The following is a 26998-nucleotide window of genomic DNA, read 5'->3' as shown; positions in this document are numbered from 1 at the left end:
AGCAATTACTTTTGTTTTTTTTTCAGAACCGTATGTTGACGTTATACTTTAAGATTAAAGGGTATTATGAGGAATAAAATCTTTGAGGAGTTTGTAACTCGCGATTTGCTGTGCTGTAATACCGGCCCAGTCGCTGTCGATCTAATAAACCTGATCTACGTAAAACTCAACTTTTATTAACTAAACTCGAAGTACATTCAGTACCTGGGTTACGATGCATGATCACTTATCATAAATTAATAAATGTACCTACCGATCTTAGATAAAATGAGGTAATGCCTAAAATATTTAAACTTTTTAGTTTGGGAATGTAATGTCGGGATGCTCGAATGGGTTTATTTGTATCCGGTAATTAATAAATACCAATACTAAGACTGTTTAACTATTATTTATTGTAATAAATGATAAGAGCACATCTTACTAGTTCAATGTCTTTAACCCAAGAGAGGGAGGGGCGGAGCAGACAGCGTTTAGTTACCACAGGGAAATTCAATCATGTACACCATCCAGTTGAACATTGTTTACATTGTTTAGTCAAATAAAATGATGGTCAAAATGTAACAATTAACTATTAATGCTTATAACACATAATACTAAAACCTAGTATCTAGTATTTAACGCTAATAATACCTGCGCCCAAATAACATATCGGCCTGTAACTATGCTAACAAATTCCAGAATGTAAAGCTATAAATTAAATATGACCTAGATTGTCTGATAAAAAGCCTAAGGTGGGTTGGGATAAGATTGAAAGGGTTTTTCATTCGGGGTAAGATGAAAAGTCGCCCGTAATGCATAAGGATGATTTTTTGTGTTATCCCTCATGAAAAACCCGTTCAATCTTAGCCCAACGCACCTTACAATAATTAGATTATAGATATAGATTTCCCATTAATTTGTGGAATCTTGAATTACGTCCTAGCTTTTATCGCTTGGCGCTTTCTCCTTGCAATGTTGTCAGCACTGGCAATGACTGTTATGGCATGGCATTTACACGATGGCCCAGTGCTGGGCTAGCGAGATGGCCATGCGATGGTTATGGCTCCTCTACACGATGGCCCAGCGCTGGGCCAGCGAGATGGCCATACGATGGTTATGGCTCCCCTACACGATGGCCCAGCGCTGGGCCAGCGAGATGGCCATACAATGGTTATGGCTCCTCTACACGATGGCCCAGCGCTGGGCCAGCGAGATGGCCATGCGATGGTTATGGCTCCCCTACACGATGGCCCAGCGCTGGGCCAGCGAGATGGCCATACAATGGTTATGGCTCCTCTACACGATGGCCCAGCGCTGGGCCAGCGAGATGGCCATGCGATGGTTATGGCTCCCCTACACGATGGCCCAGCGCTGGGCCAGCGAGATGGCCATACAATGGTTATGGCTCCTCTACACGATGGCCCAGCGCTGGGCCAGCGAGATGGCCATGCGATGGTTGAGAGCACGCACTATGGAATGGAATGGGCCACGTGTAGATGCGTACGCACCATCGCTTGCCCACTAGTCGTCGTCAATAGAACTTGCAAATAATGTAAACAAATATGACAGATTTTGTTAGAGTTTGGCACATAACCTAACATTTTTACGAAGGTTATTTTCTCTGATATATTAACAATTAACATTTAATTTAACTAAAAATTTACATAAATAAAGTATTTAAGTATATGGACTGTTGATAAGGTCATGATTGTCCTTTTAAGAGCGAGATTACGAAGTAAGGTCAATGTGGAGAAGACCGTCTATCAGGCAAGTCCGTCTACTCACTATAACTTTTATGTTTATATACGTACGCGGTACTCCACCTCGGTTGGTGTAGGTAGCAGTTTTTCATCCTAAATCCATTGCTCTCCAATAGATATCGCTAGGACGAACACTACTCAACAATCAACCTTATTCGTGTTTCGAATTACAAAAAAAATCTGTATAAAATAGAAGCAGTCGGAATATTTGTGTATGAAGTGTGTAACGTAGTAATTTAATAACCGTTTTTCCTGTCTAGTGCTATTATCTATTAATGCACTCAAAACGCTTTCAATTTATAAGTAGTTTTAAGTTTTGAATTATCTAACCTCAAAATTGTGCCTATTTCGGAAAGTCCGTCATCATCCGAAGCGAAGCCGCGCCGCGCCGCTTCGCTTCGCCTTTGCGAGTTGTTCGCTTACGTAAGACGCTGTGTCACTCAGAATAATTCTGAGCTGTGTCACAACTACCAATGCTAACAACGCGATGGAAAATGTGAAAATGCACGTTAGGGTGGTATTCCACCTGTACAATTTCTTTGTCTAATACAGTCTAATTTGTATTTGCATCTCACATTTTGCTTAGTGAGAGAGTGAGACGCGATGCACATTGGACCAATATATTGGACAGGACCTCTTAACCTCAGATTTTAATTCGTTTTGAACAAATCTTAAGATGGCTCAATCTTCTTTTTTACCGAGAATGTTGGATAACTAAATACCTAACGTTCCCTGTGTTATATTGTTTCATAAGCAATTAATTAAAATTAAGTAAGTACCTAAACTTATGACTTCTAAGTGGATTAATAATAATAGGGATGATGACACACATGTTGAATTTTATAACAAAATCTAGTAACATAGATGGCAAATGAGCAATTTATCACAATAATGTAGATATTAAAATAATAGGTATATGGAAATAGTACAAAAATACAGGGCTTGAAAGTTTCGTAATTAAAGTATTTTTTAACTTCGAATAAGGAAAAAAGTAAGGGTACCATTCGATTCCTTACATTTTATCTATAAAAAGATTGTATAGCAACTATATACATAAACGCAATATTTCACCGACAAAAATGCAATTTTCTCGTTTTGTCCATACATTCAAAATGGGCTCTCAGTGAACTTGACGTCACGTTCACTTATGGTTTTGTTAGGAGCGTTTCGCGAGTGAAGTACGACTGTCGGACGTTGACTATCATTTCTGACTTTTGTATTGCTTTAATGCAATGGGTCCCATATAGACATTTGATCCTAAAAATAAACTTGATCGATTGATACCATTAATGAAAATTTGTCATCTAGCCTATTGTATTTTTAAAAAGATACGCGTGACCGAGTGAGCCAAAACACCTCCGTCACGCATTACATGAAGAAATACCCCTACGCTTCTCTCTCTGTCTTTGCATTCTAAATGTTCTAATGAACACAGAATGACAAGAAGTGGGACATGCGTTCGTTGATGGTTCTATCATAGAACCACCGAACCGTTCCCGAACCGAACTGTTTTGTCTATACATATACATACAGATGGTATAGATGGTACTTAGTATTGTAACCTTAACTGTTAAGTACATTTTTGCATGATTCAATAACGCCTGATAACAATGTAACTCGCATATTTACATAACTAATATAATATTATATAACAGTTGAATGTGCATGAATATTGGTCAATAAAAATAAGTTTTTTAATACAGTTGCTCAAAAAGTGCTACTTTTCGTGGCTGTTTATCGTGCGGAAAGTTGGTTTTCGCGAACTAGTGCTTTTTACTTTTCCAATTTTTTTAAATTTTTACTTGTTCCAATTCATGACTACCTATTGATGAGTGTTAATATTAGTTTCCTTTAAACGTCGTAATCAACATAAAAACCTACTGTTAATGTAAGAATACGAAAAATATGCATATTTCATATTTTATTACAATTACCTCTTCATCATTATAAGTATTAAAACACGTTTATTTTTTAATGTTGCAAAACCGTTCTTAATAAGTTGTCTGAATGGAACGGAACGCCTGTCAAAGAAGAGGCGTATTTTCTTACTGCAAGAATGTTTTAAGTTTCCAAAGACAACATTCGATATTGTTTTTATAAATGTACGATACACAAATAATCGTAAATAACGATATTTAGGTAATAATACTACAATGTTTTAATATTTACAATTGTTTCTGTCTAACATGCATTTGAAAAAAAAAAACTCATTGGAAGTGGGTTCAATAATAATAACAAAATCTATTCTAGTCGAATAAAAGCTAAAAACACCTCTTCATAATGTCAATGTCAATGATCTCACAGAATTAATAATATAAAAGTTTCGAATTCCATTCCTTACTTGTTGCTTTTCTTATTTTTTCGCAACTGTATTAAAAAACGTCGTTCGATACACGTGCGGAAATGTCATTATTCACTCGTCCCGAGTCTTGCCACGAGCCGTAAGAGATATCTCGGTACTCGTGAAGTAATGACATACCAAAGATAGATAGAACTCCGTAATAGATGGATACAGTCTAAGGAAAAAACGTGCCTCGAAAATCAAGAAAATTTGATTCTCGTTTAGAGGGCGCTACTAGTTTTGGCCTACAGTCGTATAGATGGCGTTGACGGTTTCGTTTGTTATTTAACAATTTTAACGCATATCAGTGGAAGAACATGGGTCAAAATCATAAAAATAATTAATGCAAATAAAAAAAATCATTTATCTATATTTAAATACATTCTATCGTATTTTTATAAATCTTCATTTTTAGTTTTAAAGTGTGTCGACAGATGGCAGTGAATTTACTGGGGTTACAAAATTTACTATGACAGTACCGCTCTAGTATAAGTTACTCTATGGACATACTTTCCGCACTAGCATCGAAATGTACTATTATGTGTTTGATGATGTACCTAATCTAAGGAATAAGGTAGGTTTTGAAAATGTAAAATTACCATGCTCAAACATGGTTCGAAAGGGAGCAGAATAGTATTTTATACAATCGTGATATATAATAGAAAACTTTTTAGCCGAGTACCGTGTTTATGCCTAATGAAGGTACGAGATTGAAAAGCTTGATTATATCACTATTGTATATAATACTTTATCTACGAGTCATCTTAAATAGTATTGTTTTTTACTATAAAACCTAAAGGGGTCATCCATTAATTACATCACACGTTTAGGGGAGGGAGGGGATCAAGAAAATGTGACATGTTGTGACAAGGGGGAGGGGGAGTCACACATGATTAAAATATAAAATTATGGTTTTATTTAAAGAAACAATAAATAAGTGAATTAATATAACGTTAAATGAGGAAAATAAAGTTCCATGGGGAAAACGTAGTAGGAAATATTATTTATTAATTTATTATTATACAGGACCTTTATACTGTTGTACATATCGGCCCTATTAAGTCCGCTTCTTATAATTTCAGAACAACTATAAGTAGGAAATATTAGCGCAATACATATAATAAGTATAACATTTTTTAAAGTTTTTAATGAATTCTCAGGAACAACACTTTCTGCCAGTAAGTAACGTTTTAACAAAATAGTTGTAAATGGTATCACGAATACCCTTTAAAGGAAAAAAATCCGATGGAAAGTTCATCTAAAAATGATGATCTGATATTGATTGTTCTGTTAAGAGGGCTTTTAAAAAAGTAACTTATTGTAAACTTAAAATTAGCCCATTTGACGGTATGCACCTCTATAAGTCTAATAAATCATAATAAATGAGAGCATTGGAAAATTTGTATATTTATTACTTATATGATATATCTATCCTATAATTCCTATATTTCTGTTGCTGCTATAACAACAAATACTAAAAAGTACGGAACCCTCAGTGGGCGAGTCCGACTCGCACTTGGCCGGTTTTTACACATTAATTAATTAATCAATCAATCAATCGATCAATCAATCAATAATTTATTGCAAGAACATAGTATTACATAAGTTGATAAACATTTAAAAGAAGCGTGTCTTATGTTCTACCAGAGAAGGCATGCAATATTTACAATATTGACTTATATTATATTTTATTTTTTACTTTATCAGAATTGTCATAGATATTACATATTACAAGCATATTGTCAAGATTTTATTTTGTTACCCAAACGGGTTATGATAGAAAATAAAATGTGTGAAAAACCGTCTGTCAATCACACAACCTGTAGTTACTTTAGTTTAGGGTTCAGGGGTCAACAAACACATTTGGTTAGGTTAGACCCAAGAATTTTATGCTTTTGAAGTTCATGTATGTAACCTAACTAAAGCTTTTATTGAATCTACGGCTGGTATTACTTCTATTTAAAAGTTTTAACTTTCCTATAATCATTGCTTTCACTAGAAAAATTGTAGGCGCTGTAGGTTGAACCTTTAAGTGAGGTTTAGACTAGCAAGAACTTGCATGCAATTTTCATTACATGGCGGTATCTTATCTGATAAACATTTTGAATGCAGTTAACCTTAGTAATAAGCAATGTAACGTAAATTGCATGCAAGTTCTTGCTAGTCTAAACCTCGCTTTACTTTTTTTTCAATTGGCCGCCTTTAGTGACATAAAGTTTAGCCAGGCTACAATGTTGTTTTTCCTGTATGCTGACGTGTTGTGTGTGGGCAGGGCGTCTACGCAGAACAGCCAGCGCAGCCTGCCCGAGATCCCTCAGCCCGTGGGTCGCCACGACAGCGGAGACACCGCCTCCGAGATATACGCCACCGTCAATTTGGATGCTGGTACTACCGCCTTTTTTGTGTTCTAGTGTTCTGGATCTATAAAAGGACGTACAGTCATACAGTGCCGGCAAGTTACACCCTATTGCATGTATACGGCTTTTTAATTGATGCTTTACACGTATGAAGGTACGGAACCCTCGACTATGCATGCATACTCCGAGACACGTTCACCCGCACATATGCACGCACGTACAACCGCATTTATAAACTGACTTTTTTTTGTTTTACTACCAATTTTGGGAACAAATCAAATTACTTATTTAATTAAATATTTTTGATTTGTGTCTTGTGTTTCACCACTTTTTCTTTTTAAGTTAAGGGACAGTAGTGAAAGATTATAAATAATCCATTGAAACAACGCGATCTAATCGTTGTGAAAGACAACATTCCGGTGTCCGGTAATTTCCATATTGTTTTCCATGAATCAAATCTGTGATATCTTCTTATCATATCGGTGTTTCTCAACGTGACTACTGAACTTGTGTATCCTCAATACACGAACACGAGGGGCAAACTGAAACTGTAGTATCTAATATAAGGCAGTTGATCTTTATTTTAATGCGTGCTTAAACCGTGCTTAATGCGTGCTTTCAGACCACATGTACACATTTTCATTAGAATGGAATTACCATGAAACGCACACGGCTATTTCCCTTTTTAGGGTTCCGTACCCAAAGGGTAAAAAAGGGATCCTATTACTAAGACTCCGCTGTCCGTCTGTCCGTCTGTCTTTCTGTCACCAGGCTGTATCTCATGAACCGTGATAGCTAGACAGTTGAAATTATCACAGATGATGTATTTCTGTTGCCGCTATTACAACAAAAACTAAAAACAGAATAATATAAATATTTAAATGGGGCTCCCATACAACAAACGTGATTTTTTTGCTGTTTTTTTCCGTAATGGTACGGAACCCTTCGTGCGCGAGTCCGACTCGCACTTGGCCGGTTTTTTTTATATGCCCTTTAGATTTTTTTAGATTTTGGGTTTTCAGAGGTTTTGTATGGAAAAGTATTATTGTAGGGTTCCATACCTCAAAAGCAAAGATAGATATAACTCAAAAGGAAGAAACGGATGACTTTGTTGTCCGTCCGTCCATCTGTCTGTCCGTCTGTCTGTCTCTCTGTCTGTCTGTCAAGACCCTTTATCTCGGAAACGCGTGGAGGTATCGAGTTGAAATTAAAACCATATACACTGGTCTACACTCTAAACCCATGTCATCCAATAAAAAAATTGTTTTCCATAAGACGATCTTCGTCTCAGTGTACTAGTAGTCCATCATTCGGACTTTGTTGTTGATTTTTGACCTAATACTTGGTTTCTCATGGGCGGCACTATCATTTAGAGAGCCTCAAGCAATCAAAGAAAACCAAGTATTTGGGTAAAAATCAACACAAAAATGTCAGGAATTGTTTGAATTAATAGACTTTTATAAAGTACCTTTTTATTATAAAAGAGATCCATTCAACTTAATCAATAACTTCGTAAATACTCAGGCGTATGCCGTAGGCGTAGGCGTTTTAAAACATATACATAAATGTTTTAAAAATCGAAATCATGTCTAATAATAATACAATATAATAAGAAGTAGGTATCCTCTGCCTCTGTGATTAAAAATAATGTAGGTAAATCATCTTGTTTAAGGCGCTTCGCGCAGTTTTTGGCCAAATACTGTTACTTTCTAGGGCTTATATCTTCTAAACGGGTCAACAAAAAATTATAAAAAATATATATATGCATCTTCACTCTATGCACAATAACTGTAACATTTGACTTTATTCCTGAAATTTATAGTTTCACCGTAAAAATAATAATACGACAGGCCGTTTTGCGGCTAACTTTGCTTATATCTACTAAACGGCTTAACCGATTAAAATTATGTTTAAACTAACAAAAATGTTTTAACAGGTTCTACAAATGCAACATAGCTTTTGTTAATCGATAAATATTTTTTTTAAAAATCGAACGTTTTTCCACATTTCATGCGTATGCAGCCTGAAAATGGCGTGGCCGGCAGTCGTGTGCCAGCTTTGAGACGAGGAGGCTGTGTCGCTCGTCGCTCCGTGCCTTCCTTGGACTATGTTCGCTTGTGCATAGCCCAAGTGATATAATATCGGAGTTATTGTGGCCAAAGAATAAATAACTGCAGAGCGCTGATTTGGTTGTACCGCGCATTAGCGAGCGCAACACGGCGTTTCGCGGTCTATTATTACGAATGTAATGATAATATCCGTATATATTATATTATAATATACGTATGTTTGAGAAAACTTAATTTGAAATAAATAAGAAAAATTCTAACAGACATATTATAATGTCATTCAAGTTTTAAGTTTTGAATAATGTTCCATTCCATCTCGAAACAATAAATAATTGATTTAACATAAGCTACCTATTACCTATAACGTTGTATGTATGTACAACATTTAAACCACTACCACCACTGTTAAAACATTTTGTTTTTGTAGTTTTTTTAATTTTAATCAATTAAGAAATAGCAAAACAGTCTATCGTATTTTTATTTACGGAAAAACTTACTATTAAGCCCGTCACAGACGGAGCGATAATCCAGAGGCACGGCCGTATCATCCTTTTCTCTTTGGCCACTCAGGCCATTTTCAACGTCCTGTAATTTTATTTAAAGATAATAAGTGTATCAGACTATTATATGACTATATTTTAGTACTTCAGTGTCTAAGTTCGCTACAAATAAATCATGAACATAACGTATTGTTTCACGGAAAGTTGAGTAATTCAAAAGTTTGGTATCGGAAATTGAATTACTTATACTCAGCAATTTTATAGGAAAGCTATCAGGTTATTTAATATCATTTCAAAGCTTATTAAGTCTTCTTAAAATTGAGTACAAAAAAACATATCGCTTTAGTATTGTCTTCGGTTACCGCGATAGTTACTCATGAAATAAAACTATGAAAACGGATTATATCGCGTATATTGAGTTTATAATACATCCCGACGTTTCGAACTCTTTACAGCGTTCGTGGTCAACGGGTGACTGAGGAAAAATTACAAAATGCAAAAATACCCACATACTAAAATAATGAACAATCATAGACTACAAACTTTAAGGCTGGTTGTACATGCAAAATCGGTTCATAAGGCTAGTTATACACTATAATTATTTTTCAAGTAAAGATATATATATATACGCGATAAAAAAAAAAAAAAAAAAAAAAAAAAAAAAAAAAAAAAAAAAAAAAAAAAAAAAAAAAAACCGATGTTTTGAAAAGATGTGTCCCGCCGAGTTTGTTGCCGGTCCCATATTGGGATACCCTCCTACAATTTAGGAGGGAATTAAATCTTCTCGGGTCCGTGGTGTAGGGTTGGAGCCGGCATAGTTTTTTTTTTTTTTTTTTTTTTTTTTTTTTTTTTTTTTTTTTTTTTTATCGCGTATATATATATATCTTTACTTGAAAAATAATTATAGTGTATAACTAGCCTTATGAACCGATTTTGCATGTACAACCAGCCTTAAAGTTTGTAGTCTATGATTGTTCATTATTTTAGTATGTGGGTATTTTTGCATTTTGTAATTTTTCCTCAGTCACCCGTTGACCACGAACGCTGTAAAGAGTTCGAAACGTCGGGATGTATTATAAACTCAATATACGCGATATAATCCGTTTTCATAGTTTTATTTCATATCGCTAGATTTTTTATAAAAAATTGTTTTTTACTAAAATCCAGTAATTATTTCATTGGGTCAACTTGGTGTATTTTTAATTATTATTTTTATTATAACAGAACACAACTAAAGTATAAAAATAAATTTCTTCGTTTTGTTATCTTTACAAAATAGAAAGAATCGTTGCAAATGCTTTGGTACAAAAAGTTATGGATTTTTGAAAATAACATGTCACTGTGCCGTCGACCCGTCGTATGAGTCGTATCTAAATAATTTTTAAGAAAAAAAACCGACTTCAATGGGGGATGCCGCTGAAAATTCACTTATTCTTGATGGTGCACTCTTAGATTCCAGACAATGAAATGAAAAAGATAGCATATTTTCCCTAATAATGTAGAAAAGGAGGTAAAACCACCCACTTTTCTAGTAGCATTTCGTTTCTATAAGGGTCGCAGTTCTAACCTAACCTAACCTACTTTTCTGATAGCATTTCGTTTCTGTAAAGGTCACAGCTCTAACCTAACCTACTTTTCTGATAGCAGTTCTGTTCTGTGAGATTCGCAGTTCAAAACCCAACCACCCATCTAAGCCACTTTTCTAGTAGCATTTCCGGGTCCGGATCAGAGTCCGGGTCCGTGTCTGGCTGTCCGGGTCCAAGTTTGGGTCAGAGTTCGGTCCGGGTCCGAGTTGGGGTCCATGTTCAGACCCGGGTCCGGGTCCGAGTCCGGGTCCTAGTTTAGGTCTGGGTCCATAAGGAAGAGAACAAATCGCCAAACGTGAACTATGTGTCATTGAAGAGTTCCATTCTGATTGAAGAGGACAAATCGCCAAACGTAAACTATGCGTCATTAAAGAGTTCCATTCTGATCATCATCAGCAGTTCCACTTCATCAAATGTCACTTTTTTAAATGTAAATGCTGGATTTGTTGATAAAAAAAACAAAAATCACTATATGTATGCCTTTCACATTTGAGGAGTTCCCTCGGTTCCTCGTGGGTCTCATCATCAGAACTCGAGCTTGACATAAATATGTCTTAAAAACTTAAATTGCTTAACAAACATAAAGAAAAGGAAAAATCGCCAAACGTAAACTATGCGTCATTAAAGAGTTCCATTCTGATCATCATCAGCAGTTCCACTTCATCAAATGTCACTTTTTAAAATGGAAGTGCTGGATTTGTTTATAAAAATACAAAAATCACTATATGTATGCCTTTCACGTTTAAGGAATTCCCTTGATTCCTCATGGATCCCATCATCAGAACTCGAGCTTGACAAAAATGTTTCTTGAAAACCTAACTTGCTTAACAAACATAACGAAGAGGACAAATCGCCAAACGTGAATTATGCGTCATTGAAGAGTTCCGTTCTGATCATCATCAGCAGTTCCACTTCATCAAATGACACTTTTTAAAATGGAAGTGCTGGATTTGTTTATAAAAATACAAAAATCACTATATGTATGCCTTTAACATTTGAGGAGTTCCCTCGATTCCTCATGGATCCCATCATCAGAACTGCTTTTTGACATAAACGGGACCAATCTGTATGTATATACTAATAATAAAAAAAAAATTCAAAATCGGTCCAGAAATGACGGAGTTATGGAGTAACAAACATAAAAAAAAAAAAAAACAAAAAAAAACAACCGAATTGAGAACCTCCTCCTTTGAAATCTTGAAGTCGGTTAAAAATGTCAGAGCAATTCAGGGCACCTTTTGTTAAAATCGGAATCATGTGAGTGGCTAGAGCCTATTTCTTCTAAATGGGTAAACAAAAAATTATGAAAAATTTTTATATGAATCTTCATTTATTGTTCAACAATTATAACATTTAACTTTTTTCCTGATATCTATAGTTTTGCCGTAATAAAAATAATAAAACGGGCCATTTTGCGGCTAACTGGTTGACTTAGGTATTTATTTGTAAGAAACAGATAAAACACAAATTAACTAATAAAATTGAGGCTTGGAAAGCATAATGCATAAGGGAATATAGTTTTATTATAATTTACGACCTCAACTAAACGCATGATCTACTCATACTCAAACGACAAAATATCTGCAAAAGATACATACATACATACATATAATCACGCCTATTTCCCGGAGGGGTAGGCAGAGACCACGGATTTCCACTTGCTGCGATCCTGACATACATAAATACATAAATACTGAGATACATAAATACGAGTATAGCGCCAAATGCCGCGCGCCTCTGGGCTGTAGCTTATTCTTTAAACCTCGTTGTTGTGCACCGCACGCACAGAGACAAAATTCACGTACGATCGCAGTGAGCGAGGTGCGGGTACAGAGACGCTGAGACGCTCAAGGGCAAATCAGCGAGTATCGTCTTAATCAGACACTGCCCCCGTCGTCGTCAACGATGAGTGTCAGGAAAAATATCAATTCAGGAATCTTGTCAGGAAATTCAAAATTTGTATCTGGTAACCCTACAGCTACAGCTGTATGTATAGCGCTTAATTGTAAGTTTTAATTTGACGCACATTAAAGCACCGCCACCATATCGATATTATCGATTAGTCACACAGCTGATAGCTATGTTGTAGACATCTATGATCGGAAGCTAATCTGCTTAATTCTTTCGATAAGAGATAAAATGATGTGTCGATAATTTACTTCCAGGAAATAAGGCCGCAGCAGAACCGTCAACAAGCCGAGAGCATCCGTACGAGCATGCATACGCTAAGCTACAGAATGACAATCATAATATGTGAGTGTTATCTACGCGCTTGCTTGATGATTGATGAGGTAACATTGAGCACATGCTTTCATTCATTCAGTCACTCGCTGAATGGTATCGCATCATCTTGCACGTCAAATATGCGTTGTTATTTATTTTGAACTTTCACTGACTTAGGCTAAGACGTTGATCAGTCTGTCAAGTGCGGATGGTGAAACAGGCACTAAGTCTTTCGTAGTTTTTTGACGGAAGCATTTTAGTCAATCTTTCATCGGCAGCACATTCATGACATGAAATTTCTCAAAATGTTTTTCTGTTGGCGAAGTCGGGGGTATTTAGAGAAGTAATGAATGCGTGAAATAAAAATGTAAATTAAACATTTAAGTGTTTATGTAATGTTAACTTACAGTACCGTGGAAATCACACCTGACAACCGGGAGGATGAGATAGCAATAGACGAGAGAGATGCGAACCAGTCTGGACCAGGTACCGGTATGATTTATGTATAATTGTATATCCAATTGAATTCTATTACTTATTCTAGCGCGTATGGAATGCTGTAAATGCATTCGATATTCCAATTACAATCAACAATATAAACATGGATAGGATGTCGTGTAACCATGTCTACACTTATTAATAGTCTGGCCAATTATAAAAATATACCTGAGTTTGAACATGAGTTGCGTTCTGAGCTGATCCCTAGTATATGTGAGATAAGGACTTATTATTGCTCGTGATTTTTCGACAAAAATTTTGGTGTTACTGGCACATCAGTTATACCTATATTTAAAACAAAGAAATATATTTAATAAGTTCAGATGTTTATGCAGTTTTAACCTTGCAATTGAAGTCCTATACTATACGATTATTACTTTTTAGCTCAGCAGCCCAAAAAAGCGTAGTTTGCTTTGCGTCGTGAGCTAAATTACTTTTTATTTTGTTCAGGCTCTCGTTACGCTTGAGATTTTATTGCTCCTTTTTGAACACTTTCGCTTGTTCGGAGCTCAAATTTAGCAGTAGCAGGTACTTGGTACTCCCGATAACTGATCATGTTATAGGTACCATAGAGCGGTACTGTCATAGTAAATTTTGTAACCCCAGTAAATCCACTGCCATCTGTCGACACACTTTAAAACTAAAAATAAATAATATTGTTTTCGGTTACCGCGATAGTTACTCATGAAATAAAACTATGAAAACGGATTATATCGCGTATATTGAATTTATAATACATCCCGACGTTTCGAACCCTTTACAGCGTTCGTGGTCAACGGGTGACTGAGGAAAAATTACAAAGTGCAAAAATACCCACATACTAAAATAATGAACAATCATAGACTACAAACTTTAAGGCTGGTTGTACATGCAAAATCGGTTCATAAGGCTAGTTATACACTACAATTATTTTCAAGTAAAGATATATATATATATATACGCGATAAAAACTACGCCGGCTCCAACCCTACACCACGGACCCGAGAAGATTTAATTCCCTCCTAAATTGTAGGAGGGTATCCCAATATGGGACCGGCAACAAACTCGGCGGGACACATCTTTTCAAAACATATTATACTCAGAATGTCCAACATCATCCAACACTAAGTAGATATATATATATATATATATATATCTTTACTTGAAAATAATTGTAGTGTATAACTAGCCTTATGAACCGATTTTGCATGTACAACCAGCCTTAAAGTTTGTAGTCTATGATTGTTCATTATTTTAGTATGTGGGTATTTTTGCACTTTGTAATTTTTCCTCAGTCACCCGTTGACCACGAACGCTGTAAAGGGTTCGAAACGTCGGGATGTATTATAAATTCAATATACGCGATATAATCCGTTTTCATAGTTTTATTTCTAAAAATAAATATTTATAAAAATACGATAAAATGTATTTAAATATGGATAAATGATTTTTTTTATTTGCATTAATTATTTTTGTGATTTTGACCCATGTTCTTTCACTGATATGCGTTAAAATTATAAATAACAAACGAAACCGTCAACGCCCTCTATACGAGTGTAGGCCAAAACTAGTGGCGCCCTCTGATCGAGAATCAAATTTTCTTGATTTTCGAGGCACGTTTTTTCCTTAGACTGTATCCATCTATTACGGAGTTATTTCTATCTTTGTAGGTACTAAAAGTTACATTGCTTGCAGATTCGGTAGTGATATCGGCGCGCGTGGCGATCAGCGGCGCGCTGCCGTCCAGCCACGAGCTGCCGTACATCACGCCGCCGTCGCCGCGCCACAACCAGCACTTCAGCGGAGACTCGACTGACTCGGCCAGTGAGTTGTTGTAGAGGCATTCCACGGAAATGCCATTCTTCTAATACTACTGCCAATTATAATTAAACAATGCATGCTGTTATTGCCTGTGGGGATCAATAAAAAATGTGCCCTTTTTGTAAGTTAATACTAGTATGTAAAATGTATCTTCTGTTGGTGATCCTAATAAACAAATAAACAATATTTGATCGGGTAATATTTCATGACTTGACTAACAAATGGCAGTACATTCTTGAGCTTTACGCCGCCTAATTGAGGTAGCTGGCATACAAGGCAAAAGTATTTCGTAAGCGACATTCTCGTGGTCCCCTGTACCCCCATACGCCGAGTGTACGTTAGTGATATTGGCGCGCGTAGTAAAAGTTAAGCATGACTGGTGTAAGCTGATGCTTTTTTTTGTAGAGATAGTAGTTTTACTCGAAGCTATAAAACTTTGCCCGGCATGGCACGTTTTTTGGCAGTCTGGGCGTCTGTTTATTTTAATTATAAATGTCGGTTGCTCGATCACGAAAAAACGGGTGAATTAATTCTGATAACATGGGATTTTATTCTTCACTAAGCTGATGAAATGGGCTGGAGAATACCAAGGGGCTGTGGGGGCAATCAATTTATTTTCTATGGATTCATCCTTTCGCAGCCAGAGGGTAGTCGTCTATTATCGACCGAGCGAGCGCGTAGCGTCTCCGTTTCAGGTTGGGAAAAAATGTTTCCGTATGTCCGATTGTACTGGTCGTATTTCTCAAGCGATTCTTGTGAAATTTTGTAATTAGGTTCGATAATTATAATTATATGATTTTTTCTGTCGATACAGTTTTTGTAATTTTTCAAAACGTCGGAGCCATAGGAATTCGCGAAGATTGTAGCTCACACAGCCATTAGTATAATCCCTATCTCCAAAGCCAAATCGGCAGTGTCACGGTGACGTCACGGGTCGGGAGCGGGACCGGCCAGCGGGCCGTACTTGTAGTCCGGAGTCTGGAGATTGCTTGTATTGTATATGTATATATGTAGTAACGGTGTCCGCAGAGGGCTACACTAGCATCTCGGTGCGGGAGCCGCTGAGCAACATCCGCGCGCAGAGCGCTGCGCCCGCGCACACTCCCGCCGCGCCGCACTACGCCACCGTGTCCGACGACTCTGGTAAGCAAGTGCTATTATTATTGACCGACTTCACCATTTCGAAGCGTGACATTTTGATTTCGTCGGGATCTAGGTTTTTTATGTATGTTCCACGATTTCCCGAAGACTGGGGCGGTTTGGTAAATTATTTTTAATACAGTAGTCAGTAGCTCAAAAAGTGCTACTTTACGTAGCTGTTTAGCATTCGAAAAGTTGGTTTTTGCGAACTAGTGCTTTTTACTGTTCCAACTTTTTTAAATTTAGTTCGGACCGTAATCTATACGTCCACACAAAAGAGTATGAATGTTCAAAAACTTTATATATTTTAATTTCGCCATTAGACATTTATTTCGTCGAAAAAATATTATTACACGTAATAAAGTAAACATTTATTTATTATTTAAATAAAATGTTGTATAATACGATATTTCACTAAAAATCATTTTTTATTATTTGGCTGAAAGGAACTATCATTGCCACGTTGGCTGTTGTAAACAGAAAACCTTGCCACTTTAAACGTACAATGCTCAAAGCTTTGTCAGTTACCTTAGGCTGAGAAACTGAAACAACTTCAGGCAGATAATATGGAGTCATACGAACACGCGTCGGACACGCCGGGTGTCCCCACCGACGCAATTCGTTGTGATTCTAATTCTGACCCGTCATGCCTACGAGTATAAGATTTTAGGGAATGACTTGTACGTAAATTGTGTCTGATTAATCAAACACATCTCTGAAACAATAACGGATCAGTTGGAAACAAACTTCGACATCCGAACTGAAAAAAAATATCGCACAAGAGTACTCATTTGTACCGAAAACATCAAAGAGTGAACTTAAACTTTTGACCGGTACTCTATATAGCGCTGAATTAACAATATCACCCAATATTGTCTTCGGTTACCGCGATAGTTACTCATGAAATAAAACTATGAAAATCCAGTATGTAGTCCATCTGATAAAGGAGCAAGCGAGACATAGACTGTGAGATCTTAGTGTTGGATGATGTTGGACATTCTGAGTATAATATGTTTTGAAAAGATGTGTCCCGCCGAGTTTGTTGCCGGTCCCATATTGGGATACCCTCCTACAATTTAGGAGGGAATTAAATCTTCTCGGGTCCGTGGTGTAGGGTTGGAGCCGGCGTAGTTTTTATCGCGTATATATATATATATCTTTACTTGAAAATAATTGTAGTGTATAACTAGCCTTATGAACCGATTTTGCATGTACAACCAGCCTTAAAGTTTGTAGTCTATGATTGTTCATTATTTTAGTATGTGGGTATTTTTGCACTTTGTAATTTTTCCTCAGTCACCCGTTGACCACGAACGCTGTAAAGGGTTCGAAACGTCGGGATGTATTATAAATTCAGTATACGCGATATAATCCGTTTTCATAGTTTTATTTCATGAATATCACCCAAGTTCAAGAGAAAACTCGAAAGTGTAAGTGCATATACATAATACACATATAATCAATATTTGATTTATTGTGATTTTTTTGCAAATGTATTAAAAAAAAGTCGTTCATGGTACGTGCGAAAGTGTCTCGGGATTCGTACACACTTTTCGCACTCGCCATGAAATGTACTATTTTTGTTTGAAAAGGGTATACGGTTCCGTTGTCATTTACTCAGGATTTGGTATTGGGATTTTAGAGAGAGAACTCGTTAAACATTATATTGTCTTCGGTTACCGCGATAGTTACTCATGAAACCCCTGACCTGCGCCAGAATCATTGTCACCCATGAAGTATCTAATTTATTTGTTTTTTTATTATTGATATGCTATCACTAAATATGTCGATATTACAATTTATAAAAACTTTATTTAAGCTCATGCTTACCCTGCATAAGAAACTGTTTTTTTCTATACCTAGTAATAGCTTGTTAATTACTGATGGGACGAAAATGCCTAAGCGTCCTTGACGGAACATTAAAAGAGATCTTATTAAGCAAATTTGGACAATCTACATTACCTTTAATAATATTTACCAAGTACACTATGTCTGCAATTTCCCGGCGCTTAACAAGTGGGATCAAATGATGTTTCTTACACAGCTTGAGGTAAATATAATCACAAAATATTGACATTTTGAAGTATTTTATGAAGTCGGTTTTTTCAATCGCTAAAAACTATTCCAAATTATGAGAACAGCTGAAAATTAATGTGGACAACAGTAAAGTTTCTATTAATTTCCAATCGCAATGCAAATGCGTGAGTTTTTATCTCATCGGTTCAGCTCGGCTCATCATTCATTCGGTTCTTGTCTGTTTGTCTGATTTAATATCTTGTCTTTTTATTAATTATATAACAATTCAAGTCTTGGAGACCCTTTACATCTCTGGATAATTTGATCTTTTTTATTATTATATACATTTTATCTCGGACACCTAGAGACTTTTACATCTCTAATTACAATTTTAGTACTTCTGTTATTTGTATAGTTTTTATTAGTTTTTTTTCTTGTGTAATTTAACATTTATATTTATGTAATTGTTTTTTGTAATTTTGGATTAATTTTATTGTTTGTAAAAATTGACATGTAAAAGTGCCCCTGTGGCCTATTTGCTGAATAAATGTTTGATGTTTGATCTGAACTTTTAACGTATCGCACGCGTAAAATTTCATCTGGAGCTACCTCTAATCTAGCAACGGTGTCAGAATGTGGTGTTGTGTTTGTGTGCAGACGAGATGTACGCGGCCATCGAGGAGGCCATGGCGGGGTCGGGCTCCGACACGTACGCGCAGATCCCCGAGCCACGCCGCCGCTCCACCCAGGGCCGCGCTCTGCCCGACGACCACCAGGCCAGGTACTCACCTACTACTACTACGCTCACTCATTCACGTCAAACTGCTTACAACAATCATACAAAATTAAACCCTCGATAAAGTAACTGCACTCTATATATTTGAATCGACACTGTGAGATGCAGCGCTTTCCTATGAATGCGAATTGTGACTACTGACTACTGTATACGAAGTTCGTATTCCTTTTACATTAATAAGTCGCGATATATGCTAGTCAAAACATGTGGCTACGAAACGTCGTATGGGCGTTTATGGGCGAAAGCTGAAAAATGTATTAATTGTTCATTACTTTTCGGTTATACAATATTTCTTGTAGTAACAAAACGGCCAAGTCACATATTTTGACTTAGGTGTAGAGTTTGCAAAGTTAGGGCGTGTAGAGTTAGAAGCTTGGCTCTACATGAGATCTTATAACTTTTTAACAGTGCGAACCATATGGTCCTGTCTTGGTAACATTTTACACGAAAATGTTTTTGGTGGGATTTGACTTCTTTTTGTCAGCTGCTTATTACTTGTGTTGTGTAGTTACATCCCCTAATTTAAAGGGTGGGGAGCCATTTACTTAAAATCCTGAAATATGTATTTTATTATTTATAACAAAGGAGTCCCTATGTCAACTTTCAGACCTCTAGCATCCAAATTTGCGGAAGTGTTCTTATACACTTGTTGTTGTCAATAATGACATTGTCAATAGTGCCATAGACAGTAGACAAGATGGCGCTGGTCGCTGTTGCAAAGGCTGCGTTCAGCTTATGGTTGGGCCGTGTCGTACGGCTGCGATCGTGACCCAAAATGGTCCCGCCGGAAGATCAGCGCTGACCTTCGGGTCAGCATTATGCTGAGGCGAGACCATTTCGTGATAAACTTCAACTCCTACCTATTTTATAAATTCCTATAGTTTTAGTTATACTTTTGTATGTAATTTTAGTTTTAAGTTTATCACGAATAAAACATTTGATTCTGATTCTGAAGTGTCATACAAACTTCCAACTCCTAGTTTAAGGGGGTTGGGGGGTAAAAGTTTTAGATTTTTTTATTGTTTGTGTACTAATACTAGCTTACATACGAAATTTCAGCTTTCTAGGACTACAGGAAGTACCCTAAGAATTTTGATGATCATCAGTGAATGAATCAGTGACGAAATCAGAGTTTGTTTTAGATATCAATAAAATCTAAAGTATAAGAGCTATTCAATTGAAACTTTTTATGTTTAATAAGTCGACTAGTAACATCATTTCCCGACAATTTTGTTTATCTGGTATAATCCAAACCCAAGTTATGAGGGTTCAAAAAAACGACAAAGCGCTTCGAGAAAAGGTAGGTAGTGCCCTTGCGCTTCGCTTGACTCGTCTTGGCGGGGGCACTACCGTGCCCCCAGATTTGAACTTTGTAGAACACTCGGCGATCCTATACAATAGCGCATCCTTTTATGGGATCGCTGAGTGTTCTTGCGGATTATACAACTGAGCGCATGTTATTCAAATTCAAAAATAGTATTGAAATATGTCAATTCGGTATTTCAATCCCATTCTCGAATTCTTCTCTATCGATAGAATTTTTAACACTTGACTTGACACACTTGTTTTTAATATTTATATGTAGATAATAGTAGTTTATGTGACTGCTACATAATGAAAGGCATTAAAACTCGAGTGTCGGTACGAGTGTTTTAATGCCTAATTATGTACAGTTACATACACTGCTTTATCTACACACATATTATAAACTTTCTATGATATATTCACTAACCTCATATTACAGCCGACATTGGGGCATAGTTGCTCTCTGGCGGAATTCGCGGATATGAGGTGGCGTCTCCGAAATATCTTTATCGCACATTTTACATGAAACGTTACTAGAGTTACTTTAAAAACAACAAAACAAATTATTTTTTACTTACAAACTAATTAAAAGATAAAATGCACGTCAAATGGCGGCAAAGAAAACTTTTTTCACGCATGTCATGCATCCGTAGTTTTTTTTTTAATTCAGAGACAAACTAGAGTGGGGGTCGATTGCCATATCGTTCGATAGCAACTAACAAGCGAGATTTGTCAAATTTGTATGCAATTGACATTTCATTTCGAATAAAACGTCATCTCGACTGATATTAGAATAGAGGTCAAATCAAATTTCTTTGTTTTTCAGAGATGTTCGAAATTTGAATAAAATAATGTTATCGAAATCGATGTTATTATTTAGCAATAATAACATTTTCACAGATAAAAAATTTGCTGTAACAAAACAGTTTATCTTAATGTTGGCCATTACTTACGGATTTTGAAGGCATCATAGAGGGTTTATGATATGTGTGTAGATAAAATAAATTTTCATACGTTTTATTTACTTACCTTACGGTTTTTAGAAGAAGTGCGCCTCCTGAGATAGGCGCATCCTCGTCGAACGCGACTCATTCAAGACAAGGTATGCTCGTGGCTTTTAATTAATCAACTATGTGTATCATTTGTTGGATAGATTTATCGTTCAAAATTGTTATTTACAAACTACTAGAATAATCAGTGTAATACTTTTTCAGCATCATCTTCGTCGTGTTCGAACTCGACGGGCGCGCTGGGCTCGCCCAAGCCGGAGAAGCGCCAGGCCAACTCCCCGCTGCCGCCCCCGCCGCCCGCCTCCGCCACCGCCGCCGTTTCCGCCACCTCCGCCTCCGCCACCGCCACCGCCCATCCCCAAGCCAAGCACCAGCGCATCTCTAGCACCGGTCACTCATTATATACCAAATTATTCCGATCGATAACCTATAAATCTCTATTTTACCTGACCAAAAACGGGTTTCACAGATCGAATCTGAAGTACCGAAGTTTTTTTGCGTCATCGGGGCGAAGAATGTTTATTAAGGCTTCATAATAATTTTCTCTCTCTCCAGGTGACCTCTTCAACAACGACAAGCTTCGCCGGAGCCTCAACGAGAAGCACCAGCGAAACAACAGCTGCGTCAGCTCGTCCGACTTCTACGGCTGCAACTACCCCGTCGACAAGCATCGCTTCAGCTCCGGCGACCTCGTCCGGCCGCTCGTCGCCAAAGAGATCGACATCGAGCGGCCCGACCCCCGCGGCAGCCCCGCCCGCAACCTCGACGACATGTACGCCAAGGTCGTGAAGAAGGCCAAGGGGAAACTCCACGAGGAGACCCCCCGCCACGCTCTGCACCAGGGTGACCCCGGCTACGAGACCATCGACAGGAACAAGTCCAACCACGGCTACGAGACCATAGCGCACAAGGAGCGCAAGGTGTCCCAGAACCAGGACCCGGGCTACGAAACGGTAAAAGACGTTAACAAATCTGCGCCGAATTCCAACTTCGCCAATAACAACATGCTCGGCAAGTTGAACCTCGTCTCCGACGGCGGTCCCGACAGCCTGGTCGGCAGCGACGCCGGGTACGAGCATATCTCCAAGATGGACAACGGCGCCTCGGACTCCGAACCCAACTACGAGGTGCTCCGCAACCAGCCGCCGACGCCGCCCTACGCCACCATCGCGCCCACCTACTCCACCGTCAACAAGCGGCCCGGCAAGTACGCCGACTGGCCCAACAACAACGGCGACCTCGTCGAGTCCACCTACGAGTCCATGCCGCACGACCCGCTCTACAAGGGCAGCGGCAGCGAGTCCGACCCCAACTACGAGTCCGTCCGCCCGAAGGACCCCAACTACGACGACGTGCGGACGAGGGACCCCGACTACGAATCGCTGAGACTCAAGGACCCGAAATATGAGTCCGTGCGGTCGAAAGCCTCCAAAAGCGACTCGATGAAGTCCAAGAAGGATCCGAACTACGAGAGCGTTAAGTATTTCGAGTTGTCCAAAAAGGAACCGCCGTACTCGGAGGTGAATAACTCGGCGGCCGGCGCTGGCGCTCTCGTGGAGCGCTCGGACTCGGGCGCCGGCTACGAGCGCATCGCGGCGCCGCACGCGCACGCGAATGAGCACGCGCACGCGCATCGCCAGCCCGCCGTTAACGGCACCGGCACCGGCACCGGCCACGGCGCCGACCACGTCAGCGATTACTTTCAAGTCTAAACAAGCAACTAACGCCGGAGACGGCGGCGCCCGTGGCCTAGCCGGTTACCCGTCGTGCGAGATTTTAATATGAAATTTTCATAACACCAAACGATTAGGAGTTTTGAGATTGTGTTTTTTTTTTTTTATACAAATTAAATTGTCTACAATTTGTAATACCTCAAAGATGGAAGATTTAATCCAGAATTATCTTCGCTAGGTATCTGTGATATATGTATATTATTATGATTATTTTACTTTTGAAAAATGACGCGGTAGAATAACGAGTAACGTGGTGATGTTCGTTCGTAATCTCCATAAAGTAGTGTGTTCATAAAGTTAATAAGAGTTACGATTACGAGATATGTATACCGATGTAGGTATACTGTATGTACAAACATAGATTGTATATGACGACAATGTAATTTATTGATATATCTGATTATTTACTTAAGATTAAACGTACTTGGAGTGTCGGAGATACTTAGTGTCTTGAGTGTAAGATAGTTTGCATAGTGTTGATGACACGAGGGGACATGAGGTGGGGTCGAGCGGAAGGGACAGTATTCGCCTAAGACTACCTCGTGTCTTCGATCAAATACATCCTACTCGAAGCTACGTCTGCAAAGCAATCTTAACAAACAGTATTAAAGTTCCAATTGATTGTGGCTTTCGGGTAGAGATGTTATTTTATATTATTAAAATGTATTTGTGAGTTGCACAGTAAATGCATCATACTGCGCGGGGTAACCTTGCGTACAAATTGATATTTGCGAGTCCCTATGTAGCATGGTTTGTTTGCTCGGTCGACCTCTATTTAGTGGTGACTATTATTATATTTTCTAATAATTTATGTTTTATGTTGTTATGTTGAATTTGTTATTTAAATAATTATTTAAGAGTATTAAGTAATTATTCGGTGTCATAACTTTTACAGTTGTTTGTAAGAGTTGATTTATGTGATTAGTACCTGAGCATATTGTTTTACTTTCATAATGGACTGACACCTCTACATTCACGCCTTAAATTATATAAAGTTGTGCTCTTGATTTTTACTCATTTATTGTAATCTTGATCCCAAACAGCACAAATCCATTGATATTATTCTACCTTTTTGTAACATTAATAGCTTTTTTATATGTATAAGTTAGGTATGTGATAAACGAACACCATTTTTATACCTTTTAAATTTTCAGTTATCGCAGTATTAACTGCGATATCGCACATACGTAGATTTCACCGATTTAGGCGGCCATAAGTCGAAATATTGAAAATCACCACACAAATAAACAATTGACATCCTTATCTACCTAACATTCCAGGGCACCTACCCCCACCACTTTCGACTCATTAGCTAACGGTTGCGCAAATCTACAGGTAATCGAAATCAGGTCGTCACATGCAGTGTACGTAGTTCTCGGTGCCTTCAGTTTACTTAGTATTACAAATTGCAACAACAATTTTTGGCGTACTCTAGTGTAGTGAAAGTAATGGATTCCTATAATTCAGGTAAGAATCTATTAATATAATATAAAAGTGTGAAAAATTTGGTCAGTTTACTGTATCTACAAAGCATTTAAACGTAACACCTTTTTTTAAGCAACTTTTCGTAAATTTACATTTATAACTCATTTATTTGATAATAAGTGTTATAAAATAAATATTAAAACTAAAACTAACTACAATTATAATAACTAAAGCTAAAAATTAAAAATACCTATCTAAATTTTGTGCCCTTGGTAGGGTGCCCATCACGCAGGCAGCGTTCATGCGCTGGATTGCTATGGCCAATCTTTGCGCGAGAAAGCCGCCTGCGCGTAAATCTTATTTCTTTTTGTAAATTTTATTTTTAAAAAGTCATTTTGAAATACCTCCCAGGTCGTCCCAGGTGTTCTTTATATCACAAAAAATTTGGCACATATTCAAAATTATTCTAACAATAACAGTTTCTGCCAAAAAATGCCAAGCGCCAAATAGATGCCAATCGAAGTTGTCAGGGTAAAATCTCCAAAAACAGTTTATAATTTTCTTTTTAATAGTAATTCTTATTTCTTTGTTACAGAGTCTGTCAATGCCTCTGGTTATATGTATAGTAGTGACTCGTAAATATTTATTTCAAATGATGATGGACCAGAATTTACCAAATTTAAATGAAAAATTGAATAATTTAGAAAATTATCTTATTGAGTACTATGGGCTCACCGAAGACGGTAAAATTACCCTTAAACATAGCTTTTCCTGATTTAAATCGCAAATGAAAGATAGATGGACAAAGGCACAAAGGACTGAAGAAACATTCCTGAAAAATAATGCGACTTTGTTAGATGGAACTTTTGAAATTCCGAAGAATCGGCCAGGACGTCCAAGTAAATCATTTGAGGATACTGAATTGGCTGCTGATATTACAGAGATTAACCATGAATTTATTCACAGGTGCAAAGTAATTTTGGAAGCAATTTCTAGTGGGCACAAAATATATACGTATGCCACGGCAGAGTTGTACGTTAATGAGTATGGTTGGCACCCCATGACTCCGACGATGCATAAAACATTATTGCACAGTGCAAACAACGTCGACGTAAACGCAACTTTCCAATCGCAATCGGCCAACTTTCGGGGGAGACGGCACAAGCCCGAAATTAACATTTTCGAGCATATAGACTGAACTTTGCAAGGAAGTTTTCAAGGGAAGATTGCAACCTCGATATCTATCACAGACTATTACGCTATTACTTACATCGGATCCTCTTGTTAGCAGTATGAGGACTAATAAAAAAGCTCACACAAACCTTTTTCAAGCGAAGCAATGGAACTATTGATGCCCGCCAGTATTTGATAAAAATATAAAACATACAAATGCACAGCAATTTAATTATAATAATTAATGAATATGTGTTATATTATTATTATTGTAACTTTGCGTTATTTTTTTGTAAGTCATATTTGTATGAAAAAATATATATTGTGGTGTATATTTTTGAAAATAATAATTGATTTCAATAAAATACGACTAATTTTTGTTATAAACCCTAATTTAAATAATATTAAACCCTAAAATAATATTGGCCGCCTAAATCGGTCAAATCTACGTATGTGTATCGCGTTAAAAAAACTTAAAATTGTAAACTATTCCACAAAACAAATCATTCCAGGTGTAATAAAAATAGATCCAATGACTATAAATAATATTTAATGGAATTAAAAATATGCCATAAACGGTTTTTCTTTTTTCTATAAATTTAATTAAATTATCTTTAAACTTGCATTCATTTGCCAGAGTTGCAGTGAACCGAGTGTGGCAGCAATGAAAATATCGCATGCGACATCCCGGATTATATGTATATGAGAATTTAGACAGTTCAGTACAAATCTCGTGCCAGCTCTTATGAAAGTTATGAATCTACCTATACCAGCTAGGGCTAGGGCTTTGACTCAGCCCAAAGGCGATGCGTATGTAAACCCCAGTTGCTGGTAAGACCAGAGTCTGAAGCGACCAGGAGAGACTGCCCCAGAAGGCTCAGGACTCTCGGGTTGTGCTCTGGGACCACAGGCTGTGGGACCACCTTGGAGGTAGTACCTTTCAAACAAAAACAGAATTGTTCAAGTCGGACCACGGGTCTCGGAGTAATCGCTGAACAACCTACATTAAAAAAATCATCATCACTATCATCAAAACAACAATCATCATCATCATCATCAGGTCGACTTCATCAAATTGGTCGTTTTCGAGAGATAATGCTCAAGTTGCTTATGAAAACACCCAAATCACCATACATGTGCCTTTAAAAATTGAGGAGTTCCCTCAATTCCTCAGAGATCCCATCATCAGATTAGAACCAGATTAATACGGGACCAACTTGGAAGTAGCTCCTTTCGAACGAAAAAAGAATTACTCAAATCGGACCACGGGTCTCGGAGTAATCGGTG

General features: G+C 37.4%; 1 protein-coding gene across 3 annotated transcripts in view; it reads left to right on the top strand.

The window, feature by feature from the left end:
- The window catches only part of LOC134750766 (uncharacterized), a 29808-nt gene extending 3516 nt beyond the window's left edge, over positions 1-26292 (top strand). For 2 of the 3 annotated variants that reach the window (XM_063686019.1, XM_063686011.1), the window contains 9 exons: positions 6353-6465; positions 12758-12845; positions 13225-13301; positions 14988-15116; positions 16143-16256; positions 18927-19050; positions 21414-21472; positions 21585-21770; positions 21936-26292. In XM_063686019.1, coding sequence (XP_063542089.1) covers positions 6353-6465; positions 12758-12845; positions 13225-13301; positions 14988-15116; positions 16143-16256; positions 18927-19050; positions 21414-21472; positions 21585-21770; positions 21936-23092 — 2047 coding nt within the window. In that variant the 3' untranslated portion in view covers positions 23093-26292. The remainder of the gene's footprint in view (positions 1-6352; positions 6466-12757; positions 12846-13224; positions 13302-14987; positions 15117-16142; positions 16257-18926; positions 19051-21413; positions 21473-21584; positions 21771-21935) is intronic. The other variant, XR_010128582.1, reaches the window with a different exon arrangement.
- The last annotated feature ends 706 nt before the right edge of the window (positions 26293-26998 follow it).

This window comes from Cydia strobilella, chromosome 2, assembly GCF_947568885.1.
Source record: "Cydia strobilella chromosome 2, ilCydStro3.1, whole genome shotgun sequence".
Lineage (NCBI taxonomy): Eukaryota > Metazoa > Arthropoda > Insecta > Lepidoptera > Tortricidae > Cydia > Cydia strobilella.
This window is presented reverse-complemented; position numbering and strand designations above follow the sequence as displayed.